This window comes from Cyrtonyx montezumae, unplaced genomic scaffold (assembly GCF_038088225.1).
Source record: "Cyrtonyx montezumae isolate F1298 unplaced genomic scaffold, pur_monq_1.0 scaffold_35, whole genome shotgun sequence".
In the NCBI taxonomy this organism is placed as follows: Eukaryota; Metazoa; Chordata; class Aves; order Galliformes; family Odontophoridae; genus Cyrtonyx; species Cyrtonyx montezumae.
Window position 1 is genome coordinate 1,535,194 of NW_027072040.1, and position 15,567 is coordinate 1,550,760.

The window sequence follows — 15,567 nt, forward strand, 5'->3', positions numbered from 1 at the left end:
GCATTCCAGGCCACGTGGCCTGTGCTTCTGGAGCCATCCCAGCCCTGTGGGTTAACAGGAGGGGAGGAGCTTGGCTGTTGCTATACTGATGAGTGTTGGCATACTGATGACTGAGAATTTTTTTACTGAAGATAAAAGATAACATTTCAAGAGATCATATTTCCTCATACGTAGAATAAACACATGAGAACTGTGACATAGGACTCAGCATACTGCTGATAGAGGTTCACACAAACTTTACTGCCATGTTCTTGTAGGATTTAAGTTTGTTCAGGGTATAGAGATTTTTTGCTTCATGTTGAAGATTAATTCTTTAATCTATTTAAAAGCTACTTACAGATCTGTGGTCTTCACAGATTTTCCCATTGGTTTATTTTAAGCTCAAGTAATTTCAGCAATATTTGAAATCAGGAAAGCTCATTTCATTTACTGCAAAAATCTCAGCCTATGTAATATATATATATATATTTTAATCTGGATCAGGAATAATAAAAGTAAGGAGATCTAATTCACATCAAGAAGCCACCTTTCTATTTCAAAAAGAAATAAAGGCACTGCAAAGGCAAAATAACAGTTTGCTAGGGAGCTGACATACATATCAAGTTTTCACTTGGTTAGTTTAACAGAATGAAAGTACAGTTTGGATGCTTTGTGTGTTCCATTCACACATTTATCTGAAAAAAATCCCAGACGTTTCTAAAACTGAAATAGAGTAATTGTACAGTTAAAGTACAATATACTTTAATTTTTTTTGTGGAGAGATGTGTTAAGCTTTTATGTGTGCAGTTTAAGGCAATTGATGGTTTGCTATCCTGGTCCAGAAAGATACAAATGAGAGAAAATGTGAACAGTTTTACTGTTCCTCAGTATTATTTGATGCATGTTTGCAGTGATCTCTGCATTTTGGCATTTTGTGATTTGAGCTGTTATGGTAGTGCTGAGAAGTTACGTGGGAAGCAGGTCGTCACTAGAAACCTCTGCTCTGTACAGTGAATGTTTACATTTCATTCTCCTTTTTGTTTATGAAAGCCACTGGTTGTGATCTGGAGGAGGTAAATATTCTTCCTAGTGCCTTGATAACTCCACTCATGCCAAGCAGTATGATTAAGAATGAAGATGTGTCTCCAATGGAAGTAAGCGCAGAAAAAAGATCTCCCCCTGTCTTCAAGGTAAGTTTGATCATGATCTGAAGATAATTGGCTTCAGTAGCCTGTGTCCTATTAGTGCAAAGTGGAGAAGAGTAATGTGCAGAGAAAATGACGTGTCCAAGATTGGTCTGGCCAAAATGTATGATCTCAGGGCAAGATTAAAGTAATGGACAATTTCCTTTGCAGGTAACTCTTTTGTTCCTGCGTTCCTGCCTTGGTTGGTTGGTGCTACTATGATGAATGTTCTTTTTGTCCTGTGAGACAGAACAAATAAACCATTACAAGGATATTAATCACTTCTTGGTATTGCTTTCGTTGAATTTTGGCCTGACATCCTTGAGATAGCATTTCCAACATTTTCCCAGACATTTGTTTGCATCCCTGATCGTGTATGGAGAGATGCATAGCCATCAAATATTCCATCTGTCTTTGCTGAGCATTATCAGTGGTTGGAAATAGTATAAACGTAACCTGATTAAGCATGTGAATTACTTAATGTGTCGCTGCTCTTTTCAGGCTTCAAAGGTAGTTGGACCAACTCAGCAAACATTAGAAAGCAGCATGCCTGGCATACCACCTTCTGCTTCCCATTTACCTTCTGAAAACGAAAAGCAGCAACAAATACAGCCTAAGGTTTATAATCCAGAGACTCTAACTACTATCCAAACACAGGACATTACCCAGCCTGGTAGCTTTTCATCTGTCTCTACTCCAGGTCAGCTGCAGAACAGTGACACCTTATTGCAGCAAGCTGCACAGTTCCAAACAAGAGATTCCCAAACCAGGGAAGTCTTGCAGTCAGATGGCACAGTAGTCACTTTGTCACAATTAACTGATGCTTCGCAACAACAGCAATCTACACTACCAGAACCAGCGCAGGCATTACAGCAGCAGATCTCATCAAGTATTTTCTCGTCAGCGAGTGGTGTGAGTCAGTTGCAGAACACTATACAGCAGTTGCAGGCTGGAAATTTTCCAACTAACACTGCCACAGGCAGCAGTAGAAATGTTGACTTGGTGCAGCAGGTACTGGAAGCTCAACAACAGTTATCTTCTGTTTTATTTTCTGGGTCTGACAGCAATGAGGATGTTCAGGATCAGCTAAATGCAGATATCTTTCAGCAAGTTAGTCAGATACAAAGTAGTGTAAATCCTGGGATATTTTCCTCGTCGGATACAGCTGTCCATTCCAGACCAGAGAACCTTTTGCCTGGAAGAGGTGAAAACGTTCATTCACAGCCTGAAAATACGTTGTCCAGTCAGCAGCAGCAACAACAGCAGCAGCAGCAACAGGCAATGGAGACTTCTGCAGCAATGGTGATAGGAATTCAGCAGAACATCTGCCAGGCTGCTACACAGATGCAGTCTGATCTGTTCTCTTCAACAACTTCGGGGAATGGAGCCCTCCAACAGTCACCTGTTTACCAGCAGGCTTCTCACATAATGAGTGGCTTATCAACGAATGAAGACATGCAAATGCAGTGTGAATTATTCTCTTCGTCTCCTGGTGTTTCTGGAAGTGAGACTAATTCTACAGCTCAGCAGCAGGTCTCTAACAATGGGCCTACTATATTTCAGGCATCAAGTTCTGCAGATGGAGAGGAAGCTTCAGGACAGAGTAAGCAGATGCAGAGTTCTGTATTTCAGACCATGGTTCAAATGCAGCACAGTGGAGAAAGTCAATCTCAAGTTAATCTCTTTTCATCTACCAAGAACATGATGACTGTGCAGCCAAGCGGAGCTCAGCAGCAAGGAGGTGGTCTGTTCCAGCAGGGTGGAGAAATCATGTCTATTCAGCCTGCAAACTTTATGCAGCAATCTCCACACTCGCAAGCTCAGCTTTTTCACTCTCAGAATCCTATTGGTGATACTCAGAATATATCACAGGAGACACAAGGCTCCATTTTTCATAGTCCAAATTCCATTGTCCACAACCAGACCAATACTAATTCGTCAGACCAACTGCAGCCTCCGATGTTCCATTCACAGAGCACCATGGGTGTATTACAGAGCTCTTCAGTTCCTCAAGACCAGCAGTCTGCCAACATGTTCCTTTCCCAGAGTTCAATAAGCAACCCAGCAACTCAAGAAGAACAGATGTCATTCTTTACAAACCCAAGCTCCATTTCTCCTCTTCAGGCAGCAGCAAACACTGAGCAACCAGCTTCTTTCCAACAACAGACACAGATTTCTCATATCCAGAGTTCTATGCTTCCCCAGGAACAGCCACAGACTCAGCCTGCTCAGCAGGGTTTGTTTCAGCCTCAAGTACCATTAGGCTCCATCCAGTCCAGTTCAATTCCCCAGAACCAACAAGGAGCTATCTTCCAGCCTCAGCATTCAATAGTTGCTATTCAGAGCAGTCCTCCATCTCAAGAGCAGCCACAGCAGCAGCAACAGAACATGATGTTCAGTAATCAAAGTGCAATGAGTACAATTGCTTCTCAAAAGCAAAACATGATTTTTAATCCAAACCAAAACCCCGTTACTAATCAGGAACAACAAGGCCAGTCCATTTTTCATCCACAGACTAACATGGCACCAATGAACCAGGAACAGCAGCCCATGCAATTCCAGAATCAAACTACAGTGTCTTCTCTACAGAATCCTGGATCCAACCAGGCTGAAGCACAGCAGCCAGCCATCTTCCATAACTCACCCCAAATTCAGTTGGTCCAAGGCTCACCAAGTTCTCAAGAGCAGCAGGTCACCCTCTTCATCTCTTCAGCTTCCATGTCTGCCTTGCAGAACAGTATGAGCCAGCAAGAGCTGCAGCGATCTCCTATGTACTCTTCTCAAAACAGCATGGCAGGAATGCAAGGAGCTGCTTCTCCTCCACAGCAGCAAGCTTCTTTATTTCATAACACAGCAGGAGGTGCTATCAACCAGCTGCAGAATTCTCCTGCTTCATCTCAGCAGACTTCAGGAATATTCCTGTTTGGCATTCAAAACAGTAAGTGATAGATGCATGACTGGGAGTTGAGAAGAGCTACAGATGGGAGACTACAAGACAATGATTATTCTCTTCTATTGTTTAATTAAAAAAAAAGTAATGCAGCAGTATTACTGAGTGTATACATCTTCCTGTTGCTCTGAGTGTACACTTCTATTGCTATTAGCAGTGCAGGAGTACTCTTCACTGTCTGTTGGTTTTCCTACCCTCAGATATGACAGAAGCAGCCTCAAACATTGCGTGCATCTAGATATGTAGTCATAAATCATGCATTATCATGCATAATCCATGCATTAATCAAATTTAAACGGTCCTTTTGTTCTTTACTTACTCCTTAACAGACTGTAGCCAGCTGCTGCCTTCTGGACCAGCTGCACTGCCTGATGAGTTGATGGCTATCAGTCAGCCAGGTCAGCCGCAGAGCGAGGGACAAGCAGCGGTGCCAGCGCTTCTCTCCCAGCAGATACCCGAGGCTTCTCCACTACCTTCAGCTATGGCACCCAGTCAGAATATTGAGAAAATAGATGATCTGCTTGTTTCACTGCAAAACCAGGGGAACAACATGGCTGGCTCATTTTAGTTAGGCAAGTAAGTAGTGTGTTTGTGTTTCTGGGCTTTTTCCTGCCGTGCATGCTTTTATTCAGCACGGTTTTCTTTGGAGTGTATCTCTGTGCTTCAGGGGTTCAACTGAGATATCAGTAATGCTGAATTAAGAATGTAGTATCGGTAGGTAGAACAAAGAGTCATTTTAAGTAGTCCAAGGTCAGAATTTCTATGAAATAGTTGGCTGAGTTTTGTTGTTTGATTGCTGTGTATTTTGTCATCTGTTTTTGTAGTGTAGTACTTCAGTAGGAAGGAGGGATTGGATCACTGACAGCTTGGCAGACAGAAACGTTGTGGAATATGGCTGTAGTTAAAAGCATACTGTTTATTGGGTAAATAATACATTTCGAGTCTGTACTGTTCAGAAGTTGCCCTATGAAGTACAATAGTGTAATGTGAAATCAAGTTTCTGTAGACTGACAGGTATTGAGTGTGTCTCACGGTGAGTCTTTGTTAAAAACGAGATCACAGGGTCAGCAGTGACCAGGAAATATTCTGCTCTTAGAAGATGCCTTTTTCAGAGAGGTGAAAGAGCCTTCGGCTGCACCAAGAACAGAAGGACTCCGGAATCTTAACATTATCCACAGTATGTTACTTGGCTTTAGAAAATTGAGTTGCCATTCAGAATTTCCCAGAAGTTTCACTGACGTGAAATTACTTTGAGTGAAGTTATGAACTTGAGTTGAAGGAAGGTAATCCTGCTGTATGAAGGAGTGCACAGTTCTGATACGTGCTCATTGTTTGTCTGCTTGTGAAGGACATTTTCAAAACGAGATGAAGGAACTGAATAGAAATAGGAATGTGTTTAACTTTTTGTGCTTGCTTTTTTTTTTATTTTTCCTGCAGAAATTCTGTGAAGAAAGGTGATGGCTTCCTGGATCCTCTCAGACCTTGTGACTCTGGATTAGGCAGCGTGGAACTGATTGCTTCTGTCAAAAAGTGGCCCTCTTTTCTAAAGAGCACATATGTGGCCAGTTGCAGTGTCTAGCACCTAAGGCTATGACTGTATTATTTGAGATTCAAGATCCATAGTGCCAATAATGCTGAAAAGCTATGCTTTGTTTTACTAGGGCATGGGATTGTACTGTTACCTGACTCCAAATCCCTACTGAGGGTGGGATGCTCTTTGAATTTAAAGCATATCTGGTCAGTTATTATTGTTGTTAGAAGGTAATACATGCTACCACGTTTACTTTTTCCCCTTCTCTTCCTTTTTCACATCCCCTTTTTTGACTAGAAAAGCTAGAGAAGCAGAAACATCAAATACCCATGATATGAATTGTGACTCATAGCTGTCAGTAAGTGAAGGGACTGGATGTTTTACAGTTAAGTGGGAGAGCTAATACTGTGATTTATTAACTGCAGTAGGGGGCAGTGAAAATATTGGCACGTATAACAAACGAGCAGAGACTTGCTTGCTGCTGTAGGTAGCCTGACAGAGGTGGGTGCTTCCCATCTGAGAACGTGATTAACGGTTTTCTGTGTCTCTTACATGTAACTGTAGATAGAGCAAGGGTTTGGTGGCTCTAACACATAGAAGAAACGAAGGGGAACTTTCAATTAAATTATGCTCTAAAAATCTTAAGCTCTTAAATACCTTCAACTTGGAAAGAGTGTTCTGCCTGGCTGAAGAAACGACACCTTTTGGTCACCCGTGCTGACTGTGTGGGTCAGAACTTGCTGAAGCTGCATTACCCATTCTTAAACCCTTTTCCTTTTTGTTCTTTTGTTTTTCTTTCTCTCTTCCTCAGTTTTGTATTGTGTTTTTGGAAGTGTTATAAATATCCTGCTCTCTTTCAAGATCAGAAGCAGCTTTTAGGAGTCCGTTGCACCAACCTTTGTGCTGTTAAAATGCTTGGTCAAATAGGCTCTGACAAATAAAGATTACGGAAGCAATTTTTCTACGTCCCTTCAAAAGCAGGAATCCCCCTTAACCAGTTGCTTTCCGGCTGTTGCTGTTGTAAATCTTGTTTGACTTTACTCCAAATAGGGGGAAATTAAATCATTTTAATGCATTCTCAGAAGTTTCCCTTTATCCTGAGCTGTTGCATCTTTGTAGCATATTGAGCTCATTGCAAATTGGAAGTGTTATTTTTCTCTTGATGGTCCCCCAGATGTAACTTCTAGATAGTCAAACATCGGCTCGTTGCAGAATGTAAAGCCAGCCCACTCCAAACCATGCAGTTGTGTTGTGAGGCATGTGACTTTTTTGGGTGCTCCAACTGTCCAGAAGGTTTTGTGATATCTCACTACAGCCTCATTTGGATATTTGTTTCTTCTCCTTCTGCACGTAGAAAGCTGTTAATGCAGTTAGAGCCAAACAGCTGTCATGTATGGCTATTATGCCTCAGTATAGTGTAGTTGATATCATGTCATTTTTCACTTTTGTTATTTTAAATAACAAAGAATAGTCTGTAAATGGTTTCTAAGTTACTTTTAGTCTGTTTACTGTGTTTTTTCCCTAACTCGTGTGCTTAGTTGAGCCGTGTAGAGGTTTTGTTTGTTTCAATGGTTTTTCCTGTTTGTCGGTCCGTCACAGCGTTCATTTGCTCTTTCTGTCTCTCTCTTTCTCTCTCTCTCTCTCTCTCTCTCTCTCTCATTGAGAGGCATTGAATTACGTTTTCAGTAGTAAGGCTTCTTGCCGATATGAAGGGAACTTTTCAGAAAGAGACCTGCTCTGGGTCATTTAATTTTGAATACAGTTTTCAATCGTTCAAGTTTTGGATGGTTTATATCTAATGTGTGTTTCATTTTTTTGGAAAGCTATATTTTGTATTTAGGAAATGGTATACTATTTTGCTATTTGTACTGAGTGAGTACATTGGCATAAATATAAAAATTTATATATATACATATATATAAAATATTCTTTTTGCCACACATTTTTGTGGTAAATTTGTGAGTTTGTCTGATGTTCTACCACAACGTGGCGTCTGATAACAGTGGGGTGGGGTGGGGTTTGTTATGTCTTTATTGAGTATTTAAGTACTTTTTGCAACATGAATAACTTGTTCATCTGTCGCCATTCCATCAGGCAGTGTATTGTTCCAGCTGGCTATGAGGAGCTTCACCGTGTGTTTTGGTGTCTGTCACTCAGCAGTTCGATCTAGTTCGGAAACCCGCAGGCATTTAGGAGCAGAGCGGATAACGGGGTTTCATTCAGAATGAGCCATTCAGCTTTTATCCTCTATCATTGTCTATTTAATATTTTATTATTAGTGCCTCTGTGTTTTAACTTTTAATTTATGATTATGCTAAAATGTTTAAAAAATTTAATCACGGTAAAAAGAATTCCCTGCTTCATACTGTCCAGAGCTGCTTTGTAACCCTGAACCATACTTTTTCCTCCTGTGATTTATATATATTTTTTTCTGCTAAGAGCAAATATTAATAAAACCCTGTTACGGTTCGTGACATGAACATAGCAACCTTGCAGAACTGACTAAATGCTAGATGAGGATGCATAGAAGACTGAGAATTGTGGACCGAAACAGCTTCCAGGTGGTTGTGGAAGCTGGTAGCCAGTTACTCACTGGTGGCTTTGCAGGATCCCAGTCCCAGAACAAACTGCCAGGTGTCATCTGGGGCCTTCATACACAGAAGTAATAGGAATGACACGTTCCCTTGTATGCTGCTTCAGTTTGTTCCATTGTTTTGAAGGGTTATCCTTTTGTAGAAGTGTTGTTGGTCAGTGCCAAGTCACCAGGGACCAATTTTCCAATTAAGAAGTTGGGTGTCCAAAAGAGAACTTTTATACCAAGACCGCTACAGCTCTGGGGAAGGGTATGTCTGAACTGCGCGTATTTTAGGTGGCTTGTTCAAAAAGAAAAAAAAATGGAAAAACAAAACAAAAAAAAAGGGCTGTGCTATCACATTTTTCACTTTTGGATAACACCTTTCATTTACTGTGTTTAAATTTATCTCGTTTCATTTTAGGTCAATGTTTAAATGTACAACACTTTGAACACGTGATTTGGTTACAAAAAGTATTTGTCTTATGAAGGAAAAGATTGCTCAGTGGTTGATTAGTGCTGGAACTGCTGCTTGCAAGCAGCTGTAAGGAGGGGTAACAAGAGGTTTGATAACCCACTAACAAGCTTAAGGACAGCCTGCAGGATTTCATGGCGGAAAGGGACGAGAGCAGTGTGAGCCACATGGGTATGCTATCAGAGTCCTGAACGCTTGTGACAACCAGTTGATGTTGATCATTGGAGCTTATTCTGTGTTTTTAATCCCTTTGTTTACTCCTCTGCATGTTGATGCTGGTGTGCCTGTTGGACTGAGGGCAGGTGGATGCTTGCTAGCACAGAGCTGAGAGGAAGTGGTATCATGTCTAATCCATTTTGCAGGAGGAAGTTGGAAGATACTGAGACGTTTAATCTGTGCATTTTAAGTTCCTAACATTATTGTAAAAGAGAACCTACTGTCATATGTACAAAGCAGCAGTTAAAGGCAAGAAATACTACTAGGTGAAAAGTGAAAAACCAGAGCTGTGTTACTCATGGGTTTTCTCTGTGTTTCTTTGTTTGCTGCTTGAGCTCTCTCCTGAAGTCATCTGAGCCTCCATCCCGTGCTCCTCCAGTTGTACATGCCTCTCTGCTGCCTGCCTGGTGCCTGATGGCTTACAGAACAGAGATTTATTGGCACAGATAAAAAACTGCAGAGGTGTATCTGCTAGCCACCAGCCATGGGTTCGTGTCTGCCTGTACCTTGTTTTACAAATAAAAAGAAACAACAAGCAAAACTTTGTATGAATGGCATAACACACAAAGTGATGAGCTGACATCTCCTGGCAGGACGTTAGTGGTGCTGTGTGCTTAAATGGCAACTCCACCTTTTGTTAGTAATTGCCTCTTCACTGCTTCCTCCTCCAGCAGTTTCTGAAGCCTGGTGCTTTGCTATTTAACAGCAAAATAGTTCAAGAAGAACAGTTCTGGCCTTATTGCTTCCAAGTAGAGGTTTAATCACCAGCCAATCTGTTACATATATATATAATATATATAAAAGCAAAATCAGAAGTTTTTATTGGACTAAAGCTAAGTGTAGATCCTGCCAGATGTGTGCAGATATGCACGTGCACATTCATTAAGAGCTGTTAAGGACTTTCCTGTCAGTTTCCCAGTCTCACGTATCTGTATGATGTTGGTTTCTTTCTTCAGAGTTATTACAGTAGAGGAATACTAAGGATTGCAGACACTCATCTGAGAGACAGGAGCAGGAGTGAGGAGAACGAATACCTTTGCATGCTCTCAACTGTGAGTTGTAGGGGGAAGGTGCTCATTTGGTTTGGGGGTTGTCCCTTCATTTTGGAGTAGTGCTTTGGGATAGGTTGTGAGCGCTTAACATTCAGACTGATTACACTGGCTGTGCAGGGCAGCAGTCAGCTGAGCACCTGAGTCTGTGCTGCTGGGAGGTGGGCACAGAGGGCACTGTTGGAAACACCACATGTGGTGTTGGGAACTCCTGCTCAGAAATGTGCTCCGTATGGGCACCGAGGGGTTCTGCAGGAGAGGCTTTTCCTTCCATACAGTGTGTAAATAGGCAAAGCCTGTATAGTCTAGGATTGTATATATGTATATAGAGGAGTCGTATATCTATTATAAATAGTAGACACGTGTTAGAGTCCTGCTATATTTACATTTTTATAAGCTTGAAACAATAGTCATTTTCCTGACCATGTGGTTATTTAGCAAGGTTTTCTAGTAGCTCAGTGGTAGCTGCAAAACTCCTTTCAGTACTGTACGTGTGGCACTGTTGGTAGCATTGCTTCAGAAACAGTCTCTGCTTTTGGAAGTCATTCATGTCCATGGGGTTAAAGTGGCTGTTGAAACCAGCCCCACAGTTTTGTATTTTTTGTATATTTTTATTAACAGCTGCAGTTGTGGTGCACACACTTCCTACAGCTGCGTGTGCTCCGCTCGCTGTGCAGCGCTGGGCCGGGGCTGCCCCAGCACTGCTTCCTGTGTGCATCTGCAGGCAAGGAGCTGCAGTGTGTGCTCTGCAGGAGCTGAGCTGGCACCAGCAGAGTTCTTGCAGTGGAGTTAGGAATCCTTGCCTGGCAAGGGATAGTGGCTGCTGCTCGGCTTGGGCATCCCTCTCTGCTCCGATCCTTGCACGTAAGGGGAAGCATCTCTGAACTTGTTCTTATTTTCATTGAAGTAGTTGGTATCTAGAGTGCTCTCGCCCTGGAGCCCTGTGAAAGCTCTCCCCGCTTCCTCCCTGTGGGGAACGCTGCCCCGACCCATATGATTTTCTGCAGATTGTCTGAGGAGTTGAGCTCTTTAAAAAGAAACGCAGATTGTAGGCTCAGCAGTGTGTGCTTTGTCCAGATCTGATGGGCCCCACTGCAGTTTGGCGTCAGGTTGATCAATTCATAGATTCATAGATACATTAGGTTGGAAAGGACCTAGGCAATCAATAGGCGCTGTTCAATAGGCATTGTTGTCTTGGTGCAAGTGTTGTCAGAGCATCTGCTAAACTGAAAGCAGTGTGCTCACTTCTCTGAGCTGATCTCTGCTTCTGGAGCTGGAGATCTGTAGGTTTTGCTATTACAGTCGATGAAATTGCTTGTAATGTACCAATGCACTGCGACGAGGTGAGGAATGTGAGGATTTCTCTGCCTCTGGTGGGATACTCACCAAGATTCTTTGCAAGTGCTCAGTTCAGCCTCCAAAACTTCAGTACGCAGCCCTCTGTAAGATGTTGTGTGCATGTGCTGTAATTCAGGTGAGGAAAGGGTCCTATGTTGGGACGATGTAAATTGCCTTAACTTCCCTTTAGTCCATAGAGCTGCCCTCATGTAAGCTGCTGAGGCTCTCCCCGTGCCCTGGCCCAGGCTCCCAGCAGCAGCACCGTGCCCTGCAGCCCCCTTCCATCGAGGGGAGAGGTGGAGCTGGAGATGAGCTCAGTGTCCCACTTCATGGCCCACAGCATTGCTGGAGCTGCCTGATTTTGAGCACTATTTGAAATGAGGCAGCTCCATGCTTTTACTAAAGCTCAGTGCTGATGAGTAAGCTCCAAAGCCCTTGAGATCAGAGCATTCTACCTCTGTTAACACCCGTGTCTGTCCCGTGGTGCCACCTCTCTGCCATGTTTTCCTGCAGTGCACTGATCAACCGCTGAGCTGCCTTTTCCCTTGTCCTGCAGTGTGGAAGTAGCACCAGATATTCCCTGTGCATTTCTGTGTATATGGCTTTCGTAGATGGGATTTTCAAAGCACTGATCCCCAGTGCTTTTGGTTTGTTCTGAGGGGGATATTTCATTTGCATCTATGTTTTTAGCTATCCTGTGATAACTTGTTGAATATTAAAAAATAAAAATATTTTGCTTCTATTGGGACATTTGTATACTCGCAACTATATTTCTGTAAACAGCTGCAGTCAAGAATAAAACAATGAAAGTTTTCATTTTGCAGTGTAAAAACTTGTTGTGGTTCTTTCAAGGACACCTCTGCTGGGAAAAGGTGTCCATCTGGCAAGACTGAAGAGCGTGGGTTTGTGCCCTTGCATAGGAGGAGGCACTGTGTCATGCTTACACCTTGGGGGGGGTGAAGAAATTGCAGTTTCTTTTCTGTTATGTGACCTCAGGTCCAAAGTCACTTAATGTGGCTTACTGCCCAAACCACAGCTGGGAGATATGGAGCTTTCAGGGAGGGATCTGTGGGTGCCTGAGGTGGGGGGGGGGGTTCCCTCTGTGGTCTCCCATGCTGGCAGCAAGGCCGAGCTCTGGGATCTGCCTCGGCTCAGCCTGATGCAGAGGGAAGTAATTAATAGAGGTAGTGAGTACAATCAGTGTAACTGAAAATCTGCCTTGGTAGATGTAGCTGTGTTCTTAGGGGTGAGCTTGACCAAGATGATGCTTTGTGGGAAAGGTGGTGCGAGCTCTGAGGTAATTCCTTCTTGGAATTTTCAGATGGATGTGCGAGCTGCAGAAATATCAGGGATACAGTTTGGCAGAAGTCAGCTTGTGCAAAGTCCTCTGCTGCGTGGTAATACGGGCTTCGTGCACCTCCAGGATGAGAAAACTACAACAGAGGTAAGAAACAAAAACGTTGAAGTTACCCTGAGCACTGACTGCTGTACGATATTGGAGCAGAGATCAGACCCTTGAACTGCTGTTGTGGGCGTGTGTTGGTGTGTGGGTGTTCAGCTTCCTGTTAGCATTACTTTTCAATGATGCATCAGAGTCCAAGTTCCTGGCCATGTCCTCAGCGGGCAGGGACCGTCACAGAGCCCATCCCCGCAGAGCTGCGTCACTGTCATGGCCCTCCCTGGGTTTGAGTGGGTGAGAAAAGGGAGCAGAACTTCCCCTGCAGCCTGGCACAGCCTGGCTCTCCCTCTGAGCTTGGGCCTGCGTTGTGTTCACTGCCCATGCTGATAATCTGGTGCACGCTGCTATGGCTGGAGCCCCCCAGCTCGGGCCTCCCTCCCCACATGCCTGAGCCAGCACCACGCTCCCTTCTCTGTAGTGATGGCTGCTGGCTCGGGGAAGACCTCACACCCCTTCCTTTCAACTTTAATCCAGATTGTCCTCCAGACTCCTCCTAGTGCAAGTACTCCCCCAGGGCATGGCCCAGCATGGGAGGAGGCGTGCAGCTGTGCCTCTCTATCGGGTGCATGTGCAGGAGGTGAGGGACTGGGTGCCAAGGTTTCCCAGGACACAATGGGACCTGGAAATCAGGGCTGCGTGGCTGCAGCAGGGCTGCCCGGTGCCAGCGGTCCCCAGGGTTCCTGCCCAGCTCTGGGGGTGGGTGTGGGGCAGCCCCCCAGCTGCACAGCAGAGCTGGGCCTGAGTCTGCGCTGCCCAACGGGGACAAAGAAGAGCACACCAGCACCAGGTTCCAGATGTCAGTTTATTGCTGTGTTCGCATAGGCTCCAGCCACAGGTTGTGCCCTGAAGGCCTTGATTTTGGTGCAGAAAAAATGTCAGTAAAGAGAACGTGGAGAAACAGAATAGCATGAGGGCACGGAGGCTGCCCTTGTGGCCCTCAGGGCCCGTCAGTGCAGTGCTGTGAGGCCAGGCCTCGTGTGCAGGGCCTGGCTGCTACTCCTGGGCCCGGATCTGCCCATCGGGGGGCACAGCCTTGCCCAGGTGCTGCCCCACTGTCAGGCCCTGCTGCTTCCCCTCCTGCTTCGCCAGCACCTCACGCTTCAGCATGAAGCCGCCAGCCGGGCTCAGCTCGAAGCAGCTGGTGGGGATGAAGCTGAGGGGCTTCTCCTGCTCCACGGTGCTCAGGCGGCTCTTCCATGCACTCAGCATCTGTGCCCGCACCTCAGGGCCCACGTAGCGCACGCCATAGCAAATCTGGGGTGCCAGCATCTGGAAGCCGCAGAAGTGCAGAGCCACCTGCCAGCGCCGGGGCAGGGGGAGCAGTCAGCACAGAGCCCCTCGGCCCCACGCTGCCCCCAGCCCTGTCCATACTACCTGCATGGGCCAGAGCAGCACGTTCATGTCGCCGTTGATGCCGCTGGGGCTATATGTGGAGCCCATCCCGCCGGTGGTGAATGACAGCATGGCTTTCTTCTTCTGAGGACGGGAAGGGGAGAGGCAGGGGCTGCAGGGCCAGCACGTGGTCCCCCCCAGCCCCATGGCCTACCTTGAAGGGCCCCTGGTCATACACGCAGGCCTTGGCCATGGAGTAGGCGAAGCCCTCGGTGAGAATGCGGTCAAGCCAACCCTTGAGGATGGCAGGCATCCCAAACCAATGCAGTGGGAACTGCGGGCACAGGCGGTGGTGGGACGGGCAGTGAGTGCTGCTGCTCTTCCCAGCCCCTCCAAAACCAACCACCCCCCACAGAATCATCCCAGCGCATGCAATAAAGATTGCACCGTGGCCATGCCTGGAAGATGACCAGGTCTGCTGCTTCAATCTTCTTCTGCTCGGTGACGATGTCGCTGCTGAGGCGTCCCTCCCTCCACGCCTGCCCTACCTCCATCTCGTAGACAAAGTGCTCGGGGTTCTTGGGGGGCCCTGCATGGAAGTGGGGGCTCAGAGGGGACCGATGGGTCGGGGACCAGTGGGATGATGGCTGCACTCGTACCAGTGATGTCACCCCGTGAGATCACGGCGTTGAACCCCATGGCGTAGAGGTCAGAGATGGTGACTTCCCAGCCCTTGTCCCGCAGCGCGCTGCTGGCTGCTGCTGCCATGGCATGGTTGAAAGAGGTTTTCTCGGAGTGCGCCAGCACGATGAGTGCGTTGCGTCCTGAGGGGAGGGTGCTGCTCAGCAGACCCACGTGAGTACACCCAGGAGCAGCCCACGCTGCCCTGCGGAGCCCCGTGGATTTCACATGGATGCTGCACAGACCCCTTACAGATGTCCCCCCAACAAGTGCCTCCATGTGCCCCACCAAGCCCTGCCAGCACGCCGCCGCTGCCCCAAGCCAGCTGTGCCAGGAGCTGCAGCTCCAAGGCCGTGGGAACCCGGGAAGGCAGCGGCACAGCCGATCATCCGCTCCCGGGCAGCGCTGCAGAGAGGAAGCACGGCCGGAGCCAGCGGCCGCGGGGCCGCTCGGTGGCTGCGTGTCGGCCCCGGGCGGGATCCGGCTGTGCCGGTGCCGGAGCTGACCTACCTGCCATCGCCACGGCTGCTCGGCTGTCCGGAGCTGGGCTGAGTGAGAGCGCAGCACCGCGGGCGGCCTAAAAACACGCGGGGTTGAACTTTGCTCGGGGCAGGGCTTACAGAGCCCGGGGGGGGGGGGGCGGCCGAGAGGCGGAGTGCACCGCGGCGCGGATCACGCGTGCTGCCCCACTGCTCGCACGCGATGCCGGCCCTGCAGCGTGCCCCCAGCCCCCTGCGGCACCAAACGCTGCCCTCGGGCAGCCGCGGCTCCTCATGCTGCTTTCATTCCCCCCCCCCCCCC

General features: G+C 46.6%; 3 protein-coding genes across 6 annotated transcripts in view; 1 reads left to right on the forward strand and 2 right to left on the reverse strand.

Annotated features, from left to right (window-relative positions):
• Nucleotides 1–9,754, forward strand: part of NFAT5 (nuclear factor of activated T cells 5) — a 54,431-nt gene extending 44,677 nt beyond the window's left edge. For all 4 annotated transcript variants that reach the window (XM_065745274.1, XM_065745276.1, XM_065745277.1 and 1 more), the window contains 4 exons: nucleotides 1,030–1,169; nucleotides 1,665–4,101; nucleotides 4,443–4,689; nucleotides 5,551–9,754. In XM_065745274.1, the coding sequence (XP_065601346.1) occupies nucleotides 1,030–1,169; nucleotides 1,665–4,101; nucleotides 4,443–4,681 (2,816 nt within the window). In that variant the 3' untranslated portion in view covers nucleotides 4,682–4,689; nucleotides 5,551–9,754. The remainder of the gene's footprint in view (nucleotides 1–1,029; nucleotides 1,170–1,664; nucleotides 4,102–4,442; nucleotides 4,690–5,550) is intronic.
• NOB1 (NIN1 (RPN12) binding protein 1 homolog) overlaps nucleotides 1–15,567 on the reverse strand; it is an 84,328-nt gene that overhangs the window by 65,887 nt on the left and 2,874 nt on the right. The gene's annotated exons all lie outside the window — the stretch shown is intronic.
• On the reverse strand, nucleotides 13,542–15,375 carry NQO1 (NAD(P)H quinone dehydrogenase 1). Its single transcript, XM_065745438.1, has 6 exons — nucleotides 15,277–15,375; nucleotides 14,745–14,909; nucleotides 14,544–14,674; nucleotides 14,300–14,419; nucleotides 14,128–14,229; nucleotides 13,542–14,049 (listed from the first exon to the last, which is right to left on the reverse strand). The coding sequence occupies exons 1-6, from the start codon at nucleotides 15,281–15,283 to the stop codon at nucleotides 13,747–13,749; spliced, it is 828 nt and encodes a 275-aa protein (XP_065601510.1). The 5' UTR covers nucleotides 15,284–15,375; the 3' UTR covers nucleotides 13,542–13,746.